The sequence below is a fragment of the Plecotus auritus genome (genome assembly GCF_963455305.1).
Source record: "Plecotus auritus genome assembly, chromosome: 5".
NCBI lineage: Eukaryota > Metazoa > Chordata > Mammalia > Chiroptera > Vespertilionidae > Plecotus > Plecotus auritus.
The window spans coordinates 169,386,205-169,407,197 of NC_137776.1; the positions used below are offsets into that span (position 1 = coordinate 169,386,205).

General features: G+C 41.0%; 2 protein-coding genes and 1 pseudogene across 3 annotated transcripts in view; all 3 read right to left on the bottom strand.

Moving 5' to 3' along the window:
- Positions 1–226: 226 nt before the first annotated feature.
- On the bottom strand, positions 227–1,223 carry LOC308247850 (olfactory receptor 1J4-like; the record flags this gene model as incomplete). The annotated part of the gene is made up of 1 exon (XM_080667578.1): positions 227–1,223. The coding sequence occupies exon 1, from the start codon at positions 1,160–1,162 to the stop codon at positions 227–229; it is 936 nt and encodes a 311-aa protein (XP_080523704.1). The 5' UTR covers positions 1,163–1,223.
- A 12,801-nt stretch (positions 1,224–14,024) lies between these two features.
- Positions 14,025–15,021, bottom strand: LOC308247851 (olfactory receptor 1J4-like; annotated as a pseudogene). Its single transcript has one exon. The product of its transcript is annotated as an olfactory receptor 1J4-like (transcript).
- A 4,651-nt stretch (positions 15,022–19,672) lies between these two features.
- Positions 19,673–20,993, bottom strand: part of LOC308248376 (uncharacterized protein) — a gene marked incomplete at both ends in the record, with an annotated part of 28,120 nt that continues 26,799 nt past the window's right edge. Inside the window, 4 exon segments of the mRNA XM_080668330.1 lie at positions 19,673–20,036; positions 20,038–20,186; positions 20,188–20,452; positions 20,454–20,617. Coding sequence (XP_080524456.1) covers positions 19,673–20,036; positions 20,038–20,186; positions 20,188–20,452; positions 20,454–20,617 — 942 coding nt within the window.

The window sequence follows — 20,993 nt, forward strand, 5'->3', positions numbered from 1 at the left end:
AAGATATTTTACAAAAAATATTGCATAGGTCTTATAAGAGATTATGAACAAGGGATTAAAGTATTACTAACAACCCAAGTAGCAAATTTTACCAAGTTGAATATTAACAGCACTTGTATATAACAAGGGAATGCATATTCTAAGATTATATGGAGTTGTTGACCATATAATAATTATAGAAGATCTGTCTCACAGTGCTCCTGACTGCAACAAGAGGATTTAATGATTACCAGTTAAAGAACTTAATCCTATTGACACACATCTCTAAGGCCTGTTTTATATCTCTGTTCCTCAGGCTGTAGATGAAGGGGTTCAGCATGGGGGTAACTACCGTATATATGACCGAAGCAATTATGTCTTTGGAACCCCATGATGAGGAGAAAAAGTAAACACCTGCAGCTGTCCCGTAGTATAAAAACACCACAGAGAGATGGGAGCCACAGGTCGAAAAGGCTTTAGAGAGTCTCTTAGTGGAGGGCACCCTCAGGATGATGGTCCCTATATAGATATATGAGCCTAAAATAACACACAAAAGCAGGAAGTAAAGCATTCCTCCCTCAGTGAATAGGACCAGCTCATTGAGGGAGATGTCAGAGCAGCTCAGCTTCAGGAGTGCTGTGAGCTCACAGAAGAAGTGGGTGATGGTATTGTGGGCACCGAAGGACAGTTGGACCAAGAGGAGGGTATGAAAAAGTGCATGGACACAGGCAACCACATAAGACCCAGTCACCAGGAACATGCACAGCCCATTCCTCATGATGGTGCTATAACGCAGAGGGTGACAGATGGCCACGTACCTGTCATATGCCATCCCTGCCAGAAGGAAATTGTCAACACTAGCAAAAACTATGAAAAAATACAACTGAGAAATGCACCCCACATAGGGGATGGATTGTTGTCGAGTCTGAATGTCCCTGAGCATCTTAGGGACAGTGACAGATGAGAGAGAAATGTCAGAGAAGGCCAAGTGGCTGAGGAAGAAGTACATGGGCGTGTGCAGGTGGGAGTCCAGCCTGATGAGCAGGATGATGAGCAGGTTGCCCAGCACGGTGGTCAGGTACATGCCCAGGAACAGGGTGAAGAACACGCCCTGCTGCCCTGGTGGGATGGGGAGCCCCAGGAGGAGGAACTGGGACACGCTGCTCTGGTTCTCAGGCCTCATGCTCCTCTGTCTGCTGGGGATGAAGAAGGTGTGGGAATCTCAAGAATCTAGAAAGGAAGATCAGAACCATCACATCTCATACCGTCATTTTCTAGGAAAACCATTTTTAAAAACTTATATTAATTTCTCACACCTGTGGATGTATGCACCTTTCTTCTATTCCAGTCTGCCTCAGGAAAACATTGGAACCCCAAGTAGTCAACAAGACCTCATTACAAAGAAGCAAGCGTGTATTCACTGTGTCATTCACCATGATTTATTGAACATGGAGTCAGTGTCAGGACCTCTACTAATGACAGAGATGCAGAAGTGAACAAGAGAAGCAAAGTCCCCAATACTATGAGTTTACATCTTGATGGGCATGGAGGAATAATTTCTCCACCAGCCCAGAGCCAAACCGTAATAATTCACCCTGGCAGCACTAGAAGGTGAGCCCCTGAAAAACTGTCAGTTTTTCTGCTTTAAAGTGATGGGAGACACCAGTGTTGAGTGGGTGTTTGTGGAGCATTGTCCCATTGAACCCCAGCTGTAAACACAGGGACAAGCTAGAAATGGGTGGCCATTGAAACCACTAGATGCCAGAAAATCTCCAAAACAGTCCACAAAAAAATCTTTCGTAATAATGCTGAGCATTTTGGTGTCATAAAAACTGTGCTGAACATGAGGTTAAAGGCTTTATCTAGTTTCCTAAGTAAATCCAACATCAGCTTTCCATTCCCAGATTAAAAGTCTTCACAGCTGCACGAAGAATTCTGTTAGGAAATAGAAATACAAGGGATATAAGTTTTACCCCATTTTTGTAGGTTAAAAAGTACCAAATATTCTTTAATGGAATTAGTAGTATTGTAATAACTTTGTATGGTGACTTGACTGTTACAAGACTTATTGTGGTAGTCGGTATATAATTGGTAAATCACCATGTTGTACACACCTAAATCTAATATATTGTATGTCCTCTTTAAGAATAAATGTAAAGGAGAAAAATGATCAAATATTGACTACTTCGTGCAGTTTAGTCTAATATGTCTGCATAATGAGAACCCCTGCTCTTACCCATTCCCCATGAAACTTCCCTCTTCATTGGGAACACCCTTTGCTAATTAGGGTTGACAGTACTTCAAAATTTTCTTAGATCCCTACCTAGAGAGTTCCCTTCATTTATAATGATCTGTTTGTCAGTTAACAAAACACCCTTACATTCATTATCATTTGCTTACAAATACATGTTAGTTGAGGACCTGTGTTTTATGAGGCAAGTGTCATTTTTTTCTCTTTGTAGATTGAAAACAGAGGCCAATGACTTAAGTGACTTTCTCAAGGTTTGCCACACCAGTGGTGGCAGTCCTGCACTCTGACTTCACACAGCATGACACCTAATGTTTCTTTGCCTGGACATTAAGTGAAAGTGTTAAAAACCTCTGAGTTACAGTCACACGCAGGTATGTGAGAAGTACAGCAGATCCATTTCAGACAAGGGGGTTCTTTGGAGCTTGTTTAGCTCAGCCAATGGTGCCCCAGGAGAAGGGCTCTGAAGGAAATATTTGAGGTCATAGGGCCAAGTTGGAAGCCCCAGACACACATACAAATCACACACACACACATACAGACACAGACACACATACACAGACATACACACACAGCCGATTTGAGAATTTCAGTGAACTGTGATCATGTTCCCATCCTAAGGGAAGCGTAGCCAATATGGGGTTCAGTTTATAAACACTCATAGACATACATATAAGTCATAATTAACACGCAAAGTGAGACATACACACCACTCAATGATGGACCACTCACCCACAAACACTCTCAATGCACATCAACACAGCTGGCTCATGACACACCTGGTAAACACTTAATCCCCACATAACTCATGCACTATACACATACATCACCCCAAACACACAAAAGCACAAACAATTAAAAAATATCACAGGAAACACACACCAACAATACATATGCCCACCCAGGCATTAAGCAGCACACACCGTCCTATTAATGAGAGGTATGTTTCCCCCCTTCTGTTCCATCCCCTTCCTGGGAGGGCAGTCAGCATGGGGCAGTTAAGTGTATTCTGTCACAGGCACCATCATTAAACTAACACCAATACCCCATGCACATGGTCACATACACATGGTAACATACAGAGAAAACCCAACAACATCCCTTTTTGCTCTCACACACGTGTGTCACCCACAGACACAACTACCATGTGCCCCAGTACACGCTGCTGAGCAGAGGAGTGAGCTCTCTCTGACCTGACCTTGGTTCCTGGTGAGGTAGGGCATCTTCCTGTCCAGCAGCAGAGACAACAACCTCACTCCCAATGCACAGCTGTGATGCCAGTGTTTACTTTCTCAGATATGAATGAGGAATCCCTAATCACATGGCAGGAGGCTTGGTGACTGGATCTACACGCACTAAAACAGGGGCCAGGTTAAGTGTGACTCAGGAAAAGAGTCAGCTACACAGTGCATGCATACACACAACTATCAAACAGCACATACTCAAGCGTACATAGTATATTCAGACAGACACACAGACTGACACACACAGTCATGAACACCAAGTCTCACATATGAACCCAGTAGCACACAGGGAGATCCATCGCCAAATGCAGTTTTCCAGCTCCTCTCACCTGGGCTCGTCATTGGTGAGATCAGACACTTTCTGCTCCAGACTGTTGCCCATCTCCTCAGGTTTTCTTCAGGAGACCTAACATCCAGACACACAGAAGCAATATCTGGGGCCTTGGCACTTCTACAGACTTTCCTTTTCCTTAACCAGCTCCAGAGAAATGAGTCCAAAGATAACACTTAACTGCTAATGAGAGACTGCAAGCAAGTCCCCAAGCTTGTGGCTAATTTCTGACTGCCCTTTGGGAGCTGTGTGTCCAACAGCCCCAAGGACTGGAGTCCTGGGGGACAGTGTTCCTGATTCCAGTCATGTCCTGGCCACCTTTCTTCTTGGGCATTGTTCCAGCTAAGAGAATGGATTTTTCCACTTTTTATTTTGCAATTATTTTAAAGATATAGAAAGTTGTAAAAATGACATTAAGAATTACTGGACAGGCGTCAAACGATTCCCCAATGGTTAACATTTTACTATGTTTACCATATATTTGTATGTATGTATATTTCAGGCTTAGATTTTCAGCAGATATACCACAGAGCATATTATAGAAGGTATGTGATATTAATTTTTCCAATGACTAGTATTTTACCCTGATCAGTTGGCTAAGGTGATGTGTGCCAGGTTCTCTACTGTAAAGTTATCATTTTTTAAAAATTACTGTTTTAACCTGTTTATTAATAGGTTTCATTTGGATACATATTTTACAAACAACAATAACATATATGTTTATTAAAATTGCATATACTACATTTAACATTCATTGATGATTTTTATATGACAAAATTATTAGAAATGTGGTGGCCAAATGGTGATTTTTCTAATTCTATCATTTCTAGGTTTATTAATTGTATTCTCCTATGAGAAGGATCTTACTCTTATTTTTCATTCATGTTAATTTATTTATATCATTACGGAGTCATGGATTCTTATTCTCTGAGTTATAATCCATTACTGTTGTTATTCATTTTGAAGCTCTAGGTATGGTCATTACTTAGAAGGATTCTAAATGATCGCAGAGAAGCCAACTGGGAAGTATGCATAGAAGAAACACAAGAAGTAAAAACCAGAAATTAAGGAACTAAAGGAAAGTTTACCCATAGGAGGTGGGTCAAGATAGGGATAGAAGAATGGGGATTGGAACAAGTATAGGTGTTCCTCTATAACCTATAAATTTCAATCTATTTATATATTTTAAAATCCATGAGTTCCACTCAATACCTTCTACTCTAGTTTGCCATTTGGAGTTCTTCCCAGTCTCTCCTGTTCCATGTACACAGCTCCTTTCCCAGAGATTTAGGAGTCACTCTCTTTTCCTCAATGTTTGCTTACTTCCTGAATCTTTGGATACATGGTGAGTTGTTTCAGAATCTTGAGCTCGTAGTTAATGACACACTACGTACAGCTTAAAACTTTGGTTCTGTTTTGTTTTTGTTTTTAATTTATCTGTATTGTTAAAAATATTATAGATGCCCCTTTGTTTTTTTTCCCCATTGACCCCCTCTACACCATACCTGCCCCTCTATACCATACCTGTCCCTCTACACCATACCTGCTCCTCCCATGCCTTGACCACACTGTTGTCTGTTTTCATTGGCTATGAATATATTCAGAGAAGTTCCCCTGTTAGTTTATCCCACACCCCTACCCCCCACCTCCAACCGTTCTCTAAAATTTGTCAGTCTGTTCCATGCTTCTATGGCTCTGGATCTATTTTGTTCATAAGTTTATTTTGTTCATTACATTCCACATATGAATGAGATCATGTGATACTTATCTTTCTCTGCCTGGTTTATTTCTCTTAGCATAGTACTCTCCAGGTCCACTCATGCTGTTGCAAATGGTAAGATTTCCTTCTTTTTTACAGCCACATGGTATTCCATTGTGTAAATCACCACAGCTTTTTTATCCACTCATCTATGGATGGGCACTTGGGCTGTTTCCAGATGTTAGCTATTGTAAATTGTACAGCTATCAATTTACGTCAGGGCGCATACATTCTTTCTTATTTGTGTTTCATGTTTCTTAGGATATATTCCTAGAAGTGGAATCACTGGGTCAAATGGGAGTTCCATATTTAATTTTCTGAGGAAACTCCATGCTGTTTTCCATAATGGCTGCACCATTCTGCATTCCCACTGGCAGTGTACTATGGTTCCCTTTTCTCCATATCCTCACCAGCACTTGTCATTTGTTGATTTGTTAATGGTAGCTATTCTGACAAGTGTGAGGTGATACCTCATTGTTGTTTTAATTCAGATCTCTCTGACGATCATGACTTTGAGCAGTTTTTTCATATGTCTCTTGGTCACTTTGGAGAAGTATCTATTGATGTCATTTGCCCATTTTTTATTGGATTGTTTGTCTTCCTTTTGTTAAGTTTTATGAGTTCATTATATTTTTTAGAAATTAACTCCTTATCACATGTATCATTGACAAATATGTTCTTCCATGCAGTGGGCTACCTTTGTGTTTTTTTTTAAGTATTATTTTTTAATTTTTTCATTTTTATTAATTTCTTTATTGATTAAGGTATCACATATTTGTCCTCATCCCCCCATTCCCATCCCAAACACCTCCCCACGCATGTCCCCACCCCCCTGTTGTCCATGACCACTGGTTAGGCTTATATGCATGCATACAAGTCCTTTGGTTGATCTCTCCCCCTTACCCCCACTTTCCCCTACCTTCCTGCTGAGGTTTGACAGTCTGATCGATGCTTCCCTGTCTCTGGCTCTGTTTTTGTTCATCAGTTTATGTTGTTCATTATTTCCTCTAGATGAGTGAGATCATGTGATACTAGAAATACACTTATAAGAACCGAAAATGAGACAAGCAATAATGGTTATTCTGAGAGGCAAATGAATCAGTCTGTAGTGAGTTTCTTTCTGGGCCAACAGTTCTTTTGAGTCCCAATTTCAATGTCAAACAGTTCCTTATGTGTACATGTCAGCAATAGTATTTCAGTTCTGGTTGGTGGACAAATGGTGGCAATGCAGGTCCGACCCTCTCTGGTTTGGTCCTGGTTAACCTACTGCGATGCACAGCTGCTGACTGCTAGAATGGCAAGGTATCGTCAGCGTCTTCCATCTCTGGACTGTTTCTCTTATGTCTTCATGGGGGGAGCAGTCCTGTCAATTCCTCTCCGTTGCAGGAATCCACATGGTCTTGGTTGATGGTTTCATTTGCTGTGCAGAAGCTTTTTATTTTCATGTAGTCCCATTTGTTTATTGGCTCCTTAGCTTCCTTTGTCCTAGGAGATGTACCAGTAAACATATTGCTATGAGAGATGTCTGTGATTTTGCTGCCTATGGTTTCTTCTATAATTTTTTATGACTTTACGATTTAAAAATTAATTCTTTTATCCATTTTGAGTTTATTCTTGTCAATGGTGTAAGTTGGTGGTATAGTTTCACTTTTTTTGCATGTACCTGTCCAGTTTCCCCACCGTTGGTTGAACAGACTGTCTTGACTCCATTGTATGCTCTTGCCTCCTTAGTCAAATATTAATTGAGGGTAATGGGTTGGGTCAATTCAACTCCTGGGTTCTCTGTTCTGTTCCATTGATCTATATGCCTGTTCTTGAGAATATGTAGACATAATTCTGAATTCAAGAATTACTTAGGTTACTTATTTTATTTCCCCCTTAAGTCTAATTATGGTGTTAATTTGAAATATGGTTAGATTCATTTGTTTTGTTTTATTTTTTATGTTTGTTCACCACCTCTCCTATTTAATTTTAATGACAAAAGACAACATGGTCACACGATACAAGTAATTCTACTTATCTCCCATCTTTTCTGCCCCACCTCTTTTAGGTAAACAATCTTATTAGTTTCTGATTAATTTTGCTTGTTTTTCTTATTGCTTAAATGGGAAGAAACATGTATATTTTATTTTCCCTTCATTTTTACATAGAAAGTAGCATGCTATAAGTGTACTTTTGCGCATTGCTTTCCTCCCATTTACCAATATATCCTCATATTTCTTCATATTGATCCATAGATATGTTTGTTCTTATTTTTCCACAGTTGCAAAATACTCAATTGCATTGATGTTCTATAGAGTTTTCTTTAGGAGTCCTAGAATGAGATATTGGTGGTGAATGTCCTAAATGCCTCGGAATTGTATACCTCAAATAGCTGAAATAGTAAATTTTGTGTTTTGTATAGTAAGGTATAATTAAAAAATTAAAAATTAAGGAAAAGGTAACAAGTAATTTTTACATAAAAACAGATAAGAATTATAAGATAATAATAATTTAGGATTAATAAGCTAATAGAGGGGGAATGAAATAACAAAATATATATTTAATCAAAAGGGAGGAAGACAAGAGAGAATAAATATGAAACAGATGTATTGAATAAAGTTATAGTAATGTGGAAAATGTAAGTTTAAACATAGTATGGCTACATTAGATATCTATATATATAAAAAGCCAGTGACCGGAACAACGTAACCACCAGAATGCCATAATGACTGGAATGACTGGTAGCTATGATGCTTACTGCGGCCAGTGAACTGGCCCAACTGGCGGGGTGGGGCCAGCAGGTAAACCTCCTGTGGCTCCTCCACCCACCCAGCCCGCCCCTGATTGGCCTTTCCCAACCCGATCGAGGGCTGGGTGGCTTGCCAACCCTCCCCACGGCCCTTCCCCCTGGCTGGTCCCACCCTTTATTGCCCTGCCCAATCCCGATTGGCCCACAGCCTCTCCCCCGGCTGGCTCCACCCCTGATCAGCCCCCTACCCCAATAGGGAGTGGGCTTGGCCGGACAACCACCTGCGGCCCCTCCCCCAACTAGCTCTGACCCTGATCAGCCCTCCCACTCTGATCAGAGGTAGGGCCAGCTGGCCAACCACCAATGGCCCCATTCTGAGGTCGCTGTCCCCCGATCTTCCTCCCAACCCCATTCGGGGGTGGGGCCTGCTGGCCAAACTCCTGCCATTTCCTCCTCCCTACAGGCCCGGCCCCGATCTGCCCCGACTGGGGCCAGGCCAGCGGGACCACACCCGTGCACGAATTCATGCACTGGGACTCTAGTATATAGATAAAAATCTCCATAAATATAATAATTGTTCCTGTAACTAAGATGTGCAAAATCCAACTTTATACAGTTAACAAAGGACACCTTTCAGATATAAAATTATAGAAAAGTGTAATGTAATGGAAAAGAAATGCCATGTTAATATTAACCACAAGAAAGCTACATGTTTATTATCTATACTATACTAGTATTGCTATAGTTACCTTTATCTCTATCTACAGCTATACCTATATCTAAGATATAAAATTATCTATACTAATATCAGTAGATTATCTATACCAGGGGTCCTCAAACTACGGCCTGCGGGCCACATGTGGCCTGCTGAGGACATTTATCTGGCCCGCCGGGTGCCGCTGCCTGTCCTGCTTAGCAGCTGACTCATCCCAGGCCCACAGTGTGCATAGGAATTTGTTCATAGGTTTTTTTTTAAACTATAGTCCAGCCCTCCAATGGTCTGAGGGACAGTGAACTGGCCCCCTGTTTAAAAAGTTTGAGGACCCCTGATCTATACTAATATCTGATGTTAAGGTAGGACCCATTGCTAAAACTATCTCCTAAATATAAACCTAGTGGTGTGCAGTTACATGAACTTTTAAAACGGATTTCTCTCTCTTTTTGGAAAGGCTTGCTTTGTAGCACATGGCATTTTTTGTAGTGTAATTCTTATCTTGGCTGTTTGCAATCTATCAACATGATGTAATTCAATATCAGTTTGGAAGAGATGTGCACCATCAGTGTGAAATCAATGAAAGCCATCATAAAGATTCAGGTCAAACCAAGTCACATAACATGCTAGGTCACAAAACAAGTCTCAATAAATTTCAAGAGATTGAAATCAGATAAAATGTCTTCTCTGACCATAATAGCATAAAACTGGAAGTCAATAATAAGAAAAAAACTAAATGACACACAAAGTTATGGGAACACGACAGGGATATCTACTTTCACTACACTTATTTAACACTAGAGGCCCAGTGTACAAAATTCGTTCACTGGGAGGGGGTGTCCCTCAGCCTGGCCTATGCCCTCTCGCAGTCCAGGAGCCCTCAGGGGATGTCCGCCTGCCGACTAAGGCCCGTTTTCCTGTGGATTATACCTAAGCTGGCAGTCGGACATCCTGCTTGCAGTCTGGAACCCCTTGCTCCTTATTGCCCACCTGCTTGCTGCTCCTTACTGCTTGGCCTGTTGCTCCTTAGCACTGCTGTAGAGGCAGGAGAGGCTCCCGTCACCGCCACTGTGCTCACCAGCCGTGAGCCCAGTTTCTGTCTGAGCAGCACTCCCCCTGTGGGAGTGTACTGACCACCAGGGAGCAGCTCCTGCATTGAGCATCTGCCCCCTGGTGGTCAGTGCACGTCATAGCGACTGGTCATTCTGCTGTTCGGTCGATTTGCATCTTAAGCTTTTATTATATAGGATAGTACTGAAGTCCTGGCCACAGTGATCAGACAAGAAGAAATATAAAGCGTTCAAATAGGAAAGGAAGAAGTAAAACTGTCATTATTTACAGATGACATGAGACTGTATATAGAGAACTCTAATTTTTCCACCAATAAACTATCAGAACTAATCAATGGATTCAGGAAAGTAGCAGCATACAAGATACATATCCAGAAATCAGTTGTATTTGTATATACCTATAGTGAACTAGCAGAAAGAGAAACTAAGAAAACAGTCCCGTTTACAATTACATAAAAAAATTTACCTAGGAATAGCCCCACCATCATGGCTTAGTGGGTGAGTGATAACCTATGAACCAGGAGATCAGGGCCCATGCCCAGGTTGTGGGCTTGATTCCCAGTGTGGGGCGTAAAGGAGGCAGCCAATCAGTGATTCTCTCTTATCATTGATGTTTCTATCTCTCTCTCTCTCCCTTCCTATCTGAAATCAATAAAAATATATTTTAAGTATGACTTGATATCTGGTTTTGTGATCCATCCAAATTTGTTCTTTTTTTCTCAAGATAGCTGCAGCTATTTGGGGTATTTTTAAATTCCATATAAGTTTTTGGAATATTTTTTCTAGGTCTATGAAATATGCCATTGGTATTTTAATAGGGATTGCATTTAATCTATAGATTGCTTTGGGTGGGTGGTATGGCCATTTTAATTATGTTGATTCTACCAATCCATGAACAGAGTATATTCTTCAACTTCTGTATATCTTCCTCTCTCGCTCTCTTTTTAAAATAAATTAATTTTTTTATTCTTTATTGTTTAAAGTATTACATATAGTATTACATATGTCTCCTTTTCCCCCCATTAACCGCTCCCTGACCACCACTAGCCCCCAATGCATGCTCTCACTCCCCTAGTGTCTGTATCCATTGGCCATGCTTATATGAATGCATACAAGTCCTTTGGTTGATATATTAACCCCCCTCCCATGCCTTCCCTCTGAGAATTGATGGACTGTTCAATGCTTGTTTGTCTCTGGAACTACTTTGTTCATCAGTTTAGGTTGTTCATTATATTCCACAAATGAGTGAGATCATGTGATATTTATCTTTCTCTGACTGGCTTATTTCACTTAGCATAATGCTCTCTGTGTCCGTCCATGCTGTTGCGAATGATAAGAGTTCCTTCTTTTTACAGTAGCATAGTATTCCATTGTGTAGATGTACCACAGTTTTTAAAAATTCTTTATTGTTTAAAGTATTACATATAGTATTACATATGTCTCCTTTTTTTCCCCATTGGCCACCCCTACCCCCTAAAACATCCCCCTACAACCCTAGTGTCTGTGTCCATTGGTTATGTTTATATGCATGCATACAAGTCCTTTGGTTGATATCTTATCCCCCACACACCCTCCCTTGCCTTCCTGCTGATGACTGATGAGCGGTTTTATGCTTTTATATCTCTGGATCTATATTTGTTCATCAGTTTATGTTGTTCACTGTATTCCACAAATGAGTGAGATCATGTGATATTTATCTTTCTCCAACTGGTTTATTTCACTTGGCAAAATGCTCTCCAGTTCCATCGATGCTATTGCAAACGGTAAGAGTTCTTTCTTTTTTACAGCAGCATAGGATTCCATTGTGTATCATGGGTCCTCAAACTATGGCCCGCGGGCCACATGCGGCCCACCGAGGACATTTATCGGGCCTGCTGGGTGCTGCTGCCTGTCCTGCTTAGCAGCTGACTCGTCCTGGGCCCGCAGTGCGCATACAAATTTGTTCATAGTTTTTTTTTAAACTATAGTCCTGCCCTCCAACGGTCTGAGGGACAGTGAACTGGCCCCCTGTTTAAAAAGTTTGAGGACCCCTGGCAGATGTACCACAGTTTCCTAATCCACTCATCTGCTGATGGGCACTTAGGTTGTTGCCAAATCTTAGCTATTGTAAATTGTGCTGCTATGAACATAGGGGTGTATATGACCTTTCTGATTGGTGTTTCTGGTTTCTTGGGATATATTCTAGAAGTGGAATTACTGGGTCAAATGGGAGTTCCATTTTTAATTTCTTGAGGAAACTCCATACTGTTTTCCACAGTGGCTGCATCAGTCTGCATTCCCACCAGCAATGCACAATTCTTCCTTTTTCTCTACATCCTCGCCAGCACTCCTCACGTCCCTGTTGCTCTGGGTTGCGATCCCTGCTTGGGGTTGAGACCCAATGCTTCTAAGAGGAGGGAGCTCCATGCCTGCGATATCCTTCTGGCTTTTCAGCACATCCACACATTTATGAGGAGGCTCTCCCTTTTACCATCTCCACCCTTCTTACCAACCCCCATGTGATTTCTACTGTGCTCTTTGGTTATAAGTTTTCAGATTGCTATCCTTGAATTGTTTTTCAAATTGATTGCTCTGCAATTTAGTTGCAAATCTGGTTTGGGGTTGGGAGCTAGTAGGTGCAGCTTTCAGCAAATCTGCAGATATCTTGAAATCTCTAGTGTTTTTATCCTTGATTGGTTGGCTAAGGTGGTGTCTGCCAAGTTCTCTACAGAAAAGTCACAATTTTCTTCAGGTTACTATTTTAACCTTGTTATTAATAGGTATCATTTGGGTAGATGTCTTGATATTATATAAGCATAACTTTTTCCTTATTAAAACTTCACCCACTATAGTTAACATCCATTGGTAATTCTTATATGACAAAATTATTGAAAACGTTGAGGCCAAATAGTGAGTCTTCTAATTCTGTCATATGTTCCTTGTTTATTAGTTGTATTCTCCTATAAGAAAAAACTTACCCTTATTCCCCAGTCATTTGTTTTTTATTCATTCATTTATATCATTATGGACTCATGGATTCTTATTGTCTGAGTAATAATCCATTGCCATAGTTACTCGTTTTGAAGCTTTGGGTGTGTGTTCTCATATGATGTAGGTCAGGACTGAGACAGAAAGAATGGGGAATATCCCTGGCTGTTGTTGCTAAGTGGTTATAGCTTCAGCCTGCACAATGAATGGTTGCGGGTTCAATTCCAGGTCATGGGCATCTTTATTACCTATACTACACTGGTATCTACATCTGTATCTGTTTTTATATCATATATGTACCTATACTACTATGAGAAGTAAATGAGGTATTGAGGTAGGACCCATTACTAGAAAAATTTTTCCTCATTATAAATGAAGTGTTATGCTCTTAAATGCATTTTTAAAAAATCTCTACATTTTTAACACCCTTGCTTTGTAGCACATACCAAATTTCATATGTAATTACTCACCATGGCTGATTGCAGTCTGCCAACATGATGCCATTGTTTGTGTGGTGGGAAGAGATGGCAAAATCACCTTGAAGCCAACTAAACCCGGCATAAAGGAATTAGTTCAAACATAAATAAATAAATAAATAAATAAATAAATAAATAAAGTTCACCAGAGGTCGAATATGATGCTAAATAAGTGAGTCTTTTATAACATAAAATAAAAAAAATACATAAGCAAAAATGAGATATCGCAAAACGGAGACAAATTCACAAATTATAATTGTGTAAAATGTTCTTCATAAGATTTTGCATATGTCTTATAAGAGGTAATGAAAAAATGAAAAACATCAATTAGGAATAAAGAATTATTAACAATCCAAGTATCAAACATGACTTAGTTGACATAGTAATAAATTTGTACAAGACAACAGAAGGAATGTTCTATGAAACGTATATGCAAATGTCAACCATACAATAATTTTAGGAGATCTATCTCACTGTGCTCCTGACTGCAACAAGAGGATTTAGTGATTACCAGTTAAAGTACTTAACCTATTGACACACATCTCTACGGCCTGTTTTATATCTCTGTTCCTCAGGCTGTAGATGAAGGGGTTCAGCATGGGGGTAACTACCGTATACATGACCGAAACAATTATGTCTTTGGAACCCCATGATGAGGAGAAAAAGTAAACACCAGCAGCTGTCCCGTAGTATAAAGACACCACAGAGAGATGGGAGCCACAGGTCGAAAAGGCTTTATAGAGTCTCTTAGTGGAGGGCACCCTCAGGTGACAGTCCCTATATGGATATAAGAGCCCAAAATAACACCAAAAGGCAGGAAGAAAATCATTCCTGCATCAATGAATAGGACCAGCTCATTTAGGGAGATGTCTGAGCAGCTCAGCATCAGGAGTGCAAGGAGATCACAGAAGTAGTGGGTGATGGTATTATCGACACAAAAGGACAGTCAGACCAATAGGAGGGTGTGCAAGAAATCATGGACACAGGAGAGAACCCAGCAGCCAGCCACCACCACCACACACAGCCCCTCCCTCATGATGGTGGTGCAGTATAGGAGCTGACAGATGGCCACGTACCTGTCATATACCATCACAGCCAGAAGAAAATTCTCAAGACTAACAAAAAGTATGAAGAAATACAACTGAGAAATGCATCCCACATAGGAGATCGATTGTTGCTGAGTCTGCATATTCATGAGCATCTTAGCCACAGTGACAGATGAAAGAGCAATATCAGAGAAGGCCAAGTGGCTGAGGAGGAAGTACATGGGCGTGTGCAGGCGAGAGTCCAGCCTGATGAGCAGGATGATGAGCAGGTTGCCCAGCACGGTGGTCAGGTACATGCCCAGGAACTGGGTGAAGACACGCCCTGCTGCCCTGGTGGGATGGGGAGCCCCAGGAGGAGGAACTGGGACACGCTGCTCTGGTTCTCAGGCCTCATACTGCTCCTCTGTCTGCTGGGGATGAAGAAGGTGTGGGAATCTCAGGAACCTAGAAAGGGAGATCAGAACCATCACATCTCATACTGTCATTCTCTAGGAAAATGATTCATTTTTTAAAACTTTCATATTAATTTCTCACACCTGTGGATGTATGCATCTTCCCTCTCTCCCAGTCTGGCTCCAGGAAAACATTGAACCCCAAAGTAGTCACAAGACCACATCACACAGTAGCAAGAAGGGGTTCTTTGTTTTATTCAACCATTACTTTTAACATCAAGTCTGTGTCGGGGCCTCTTCTAAGAACTGAGATAATGTTTATACCAGGCCTGAATCAAACCCTAATAATTCACTGTGGCAGAAACAGAAGATTAGCCCCAGAAACTGGTATCAGTCGTTAGTGTCTTAAAATAACATGAGACTCCCTGGCTGATTTGGGGTTTTTGGAGCATTTTCACACTCCTCCTGTGAATCTGCTGGTGTCATTGACCCACAGCTGTAAACTCAGGGACCCTCTCAAATGGGTGGCCATTTAAAACCACTTGATGCCAGAATAGCTCCAAAACCAAAGTAGTGATAAATTCTCTAGGCACACAACAATGCAGTAGGGAATGGAAGGGCACACAGACATGTGTATATCTGCATGTATAATGTATGTAATGTGTAATGTATAAAGCTTGATATATGTATTATCATTTTTATATAATAAAAATCACCAAGATTAGCTACTCATGGGTTAGATCTAATTTATCTTTGAGATCAGAACCCATGCTCTTAATTGTTACACAGGGAAACTTCCTTTTTCTTGCTTAGGGGAGCCAAGCACAATGTATTACATTAGAGCTGTGAGGACTCAGTTGTCCAAAATTCTGAAACCTCTTACTAGATAATTTCATTTCTTTATATTTATATATCTTCCAACTGACAATAGCTTCTCAAGTATATTAACTTTATTTTGCACAGCAACTGTTTATTAAGAGCCTCTGTAAGATTCACAATAGAAGTGTAATTCTTTTCATTTTATAGATGGGGAAACTAAGACCAAATTTTAAGTAACTTTCCCAAGGTCTCTCCACTATTTGATGGTGAATCAGCCCAATAACTTCACACAGCATGATGCCTGGAGGTTATTTTCCTGTGATGTTTAATAAAAGTAAAGAAAAGGAAAAGAAAATTAAAGAAATGACCAATAAAACCCAGAAAAAAACTTTAAAAAATAAAAAGAAAATGTGAAGAAGAAGTTGTAAAATCTGAGGGACTCTCACACTCTGGTACATGGAAATGAGAGCATATTTATTTCAAGAAACCAGCAGTTGCTTAGAGTGTCGGTAACTCAGTTAATGGTGCCAGAGAGGGAGGACAGGTAAGGACATACTTGAGTTCTGACACCCATAAACACACACACACACACACACACACACACACACACACACACACACACACACATAAACACACACACACTCTGCTGTGTTGAGGATTCCAGTCACCTGTGACCACATTCTTGTTCTCAGGGAAAAATAGCCAATATGTGGTTCAGCTCAAAAACACTTGTCTACATACATACATATCACAAGTAACACACTAAGTGAGACACATACAACACACAATGATGTACCACTCACCCACAAAAATACTAACACACCTGATTCATGACTAATCTGGTGAACACTCAACTCACCACATATACATAACTCTAGCACTGTACACACATCACCAAAAGCACACAAGACCACCAACAATTAGAAAATCTTACAGGAGCCCAGCCGATGTGGCTCAGTGGTTGAGCATCAACCTATCAACCAGGAGGTCACAGTTCCATTCTGATCAGGGCGCATGCCTGGTCTATAAGCTCAATCCCCTGGGGGGTGTGCAGAAGGCAGCTGATCAATGATTCTCTCTCATCATTGATGTTTCTACGTCTCTCTCCCTCTCCCTTCCTCTCTGAAATCAATAAAAAGTTATTTTATAAAAATGAAATGTCAAGAAACAAACACCGAAACACATATACGCACCCAGTCATACACTCACTGCATCAAGTAGCACATGCCTTCCTATTACTGAGAGGCAGGCTTCCACCCTTCTGGCCATTCCTTTCCAAGGGATGGGAGCCTACTTGGTGCAGTGAAGCCTATTCAGTCACAGGCAATGACTCCCCTCCCCACCCCTCCCCTCCACCTGTCCTTTCCTCCCCTCCCCCACCCCTCCCCTCCCCCCTTCCCCCTCTCCTCTCCCTTCCTCTTTCCCCTCCCCTCCCCTTCTCTCCTTTCCCTTTCTGTTTTGTTTGTTTGTTTATTCTTTTTAAAGATTCCCTCCTTTCCCTTTCCCTTCCCTTCCCTCATCTCCCCTCCTTTCCCCTCCCCTCCCCTTTCCTCCCCCCTGTCCTTTCTTCTCCTCCCCCTTCTCCTCCCCTCCCCCCTCCTCTCCCCTCCCCTCGTTCCTCCCCTCTCCTTCTCTCCTTTCCCTTTCTGTTTTGTTTGTTTGTTTATTCTTTTTAAAGATTCCCTCCTTTCCCTTTCCCTTCCCTTCCCTCTTCTCCTCTCCCTTTTCATCCCCTCTTCCCTTCCCTTACCTTCCCTCTTTCTTTCTCTCCACACATACCCCTATTGAATCTATTTATCTGGAGAACCTTGGCTAATATACCTACTATGACTGTAAGTACCCTACAAATATGGTCTCCTGATACCTCCAAACTTATCAGCTACCATCCATCCCCCAGCTGGCCTTGTCCAAATCCAGAGGCCCCTTTAATGTTTCTGCAATGGGCCAGGCATCATCTCACCTCAGAGTATTTCAAATTGCTGATTTTCATGCTTGCAATGCTTTTCCTCAAATATGCCCATGGCTCACTTACCTGTGCTCACTAAGGTCTTTGTTTGGGCATTATTTTTCCAATGAGCTCTACTTGGGCCACACAATGTAAATTAAAAACCCTGACCACAGCCCTCTGATTCCCCCCTTTTTTCAATTACAGTTGACATTCAATGTTATATTCATTTCAGGTGTACAGCTTAGTAGTTAGACATTTATATAACTTACAAAATGGTCCTCCTGACAAGTCCAGTACCCATTGACACCATACATAGATCTTACAATATTATTGACCACATTCCCTAAGATGTACTTTATATCCTGTGACTATTCTATAACTGCCAATTACTACTTCTTAATACTTCACCTTTTTCAGTCATCCTCCTACCTCCCTCCCATCTGGCAAACATCAGTTTGTTCTCTGTATCTATGAGTTTGCTTCTGTTTTATTTGTTCGTTTATTCTCTTTTTTAAGATTCCACATATAAGTAAAATCGTATGTCCTTCCCTGTCTGACTTATTTCACTCAGCACAGTATCCTCTAGGTCCATCCATGTTGTTGCAGATGGCACGATTTCATTCTTTTTGATGGGCATTTGCTCCCCCTTTCTATGCTTCCTTTATTCATGGCAGTTTTTGCCTACAAACAAAACTTAGAATTTATTTCTTTATTTCAGATTCAGACCCATCTCGTGTAGAGCTGAGATTCCAGTAAGGAAGCAATGACAATAAAGGGAATTAGTAAAGCTATGATGTGTTAGAAGATTAAAAACTGCTCTGGAAAAAGAGGAACATGAGGAGTGGGGTCATGAGGATTGGAATATACATCCTACGTGGGGATTGGGTGACTTTAAAAAAAAGTGATATGCAGAACTTAGAAAATCACCTGGCATATCACAGTCATGCATAAATATTTTTATATGCATGAGTTATGAATTCATGCATTTAGCTTTTCCCTGTTAGAAGTGGGAGCTCTCAGTTTGAGAATAAGACAATAATTAGTTCATGACTAACATTAATCAGACAGAGATAGCCTATTCTCACCACAAAAATCCACCTAGGAGGCAGAACTTGCAGAATGCGGTCCCTGGTTAAGTTCTTGTCACAGGCAGAATCAAATTAAAGTTTATTTAGGTTTTAGCAAAACATCAAAAGCACTTTATTAACTACCTAAACAAAACATTAGAAACTTTACTGAATATTTGTAGCTTTGGAAAACAATAGATAAGAGAGAGGAAATGAGGTGATTTATATCTTATTTACTCCAACAGACAGAAACTGTGAATTCTAATTAAAAGCCCTATTACCTAATGTTGAGGAGGGCTTTTTCTAATCTATCAAAACAATATTTCACAAAACTTTAAACTGACTCTGAGTCAGGGTCCATTTGTTCATTTCATTATAGACAAAGTAAGTACCATAAACAGATATAAGAATTCTGACCAGCTGTCACCTAAGTCACCTAAGAGTTAGAAAATGAAGGCCTGAGAAGGTACAGCCATGTTTCACACCTTAATTTAGCCTAAAGCCAAACTGGTTTTATCTTTTAAAAGGAAGCATAACATGCCAGTGTCATTTTCCTTTTGAGAAAGATGGTTGGTTGTTTTGTGATCTTAGCAAGTCTTTAATGTCTCTTCAGGAGGATAAGCTAACAGCACAAGCTATTTAGAAAGATCAATCCAAGCCTGACTAATCAAGAGTTTGAAGACTACAGGATGAGTGTGTGTTGTGGGTAGTGCCATATTTTGATCATGAAAGAATAAATGGACAGAAGATATGACTAAATTGAAAGGGATTAGATACAAGAAGAGCAGTGGGGAGGATGCTAGAGACATGGACGGTCAACACACCATTTTACAGGTTTATTGACAAGGTCAGTGGGTGAAATAAGAACACAATCAGATAATTCTCACTTGGCAACAAGGACACTGTTTCTGAAAAGAATCCCCAGAGCCAATTTCATGTCTTTGTTCCTCAGGCTATAAATGAAGGGGTTCAGCATGGGGGTCACCACTGTATACATCAGAGAGGCAATCATGTCTTTGTCATTGAAGTTGTTTGACGAGGAGGAAAAGTATAGAGCCATAATTGTTCCATAGAAGAGAGACACCACCCACAGAAGGGAGCCACAGGTGGACAAGGCTTTGCAGATCCCTTTGGTAGAGGGGACCCTCAGGATGGAGGCCGCAATGTGGCCATAGGAGGTCAGGATGCCACTCAATGGAAAAATGACAACTACAGCCCCTGCAGTGAATATAACCAGCTCATTGACAGGTGTTTGAACAAGACAGCTTGAGTAGAATAGGAAGGCTACAGAAAAAGTGGGGAATTATGTTGTCAGTACAGAAGGACAGCTGGACCAAGAGGAGGGTGTGCAACAGGGCACTGCTACAGGAGAGAATCCAGGAACCAGCCACCAATAAGCACACATAGCCCCTCCCTCATGATGATGGTATAGTGTAGAGGGTGACAAATGGCCACGTACCTGTCATATGCCATCACAGCCAGAAGGAGATTATCAACACAACCAAAAAGTATATAAAAATACATCTGTGAAATACACCCTGGGTAGGAAATGCGGAGGTGCTGAATCTGCATGTTCATGAGAATCTTAGGGACAATTTTAGATGAGAAGGAGACATCAGAGAAGGCCAGGTGGCTGAGGAAGAAGTACATGGGCATATACAGGTGAGAGCCTGATGAGCAAGATGATGAGCAGGTTGCCCAGCACCATGGTCAGGTACATGCCCAGGAACAGGGTGAAGAACACGCCCTGCAGCCCTGGTGGGATGGGGAGCCCCAGGAGGAGGAACTGGGGCATGCTGCTCTGGTTCTCAGGCCTCATGCTGCTCTTCTGTCAGCTGGGGATGAAGAAGGTTTGGGAATCTCAGGAACCTAGAAACGACAACCAGGACCATCCACAATTGCATGAGCCAATTCCTTAAAATCTGGGAAAACTATTAATTTTTAAATACTTTCATATTAATTTCTCACACCTGTGCATGTATGGAAAGTTCATTCTAGGTCTGTGAAATATGCTGTTGGTATTTTAATGGGGGAGTGCATTAAATCTATAGATTGCTTTGGGTATTATGGACATTTTAATGATGTGATTCTGCCAATCCATGAACACGGTATGTTCTTCCATCTGTTTATGTCTACCTCTATCTCTTTTTTCAGTGTCCTGTATTTTTCCACGTATAGTTCTTTTACCTCCTTAGTTAAGTTTA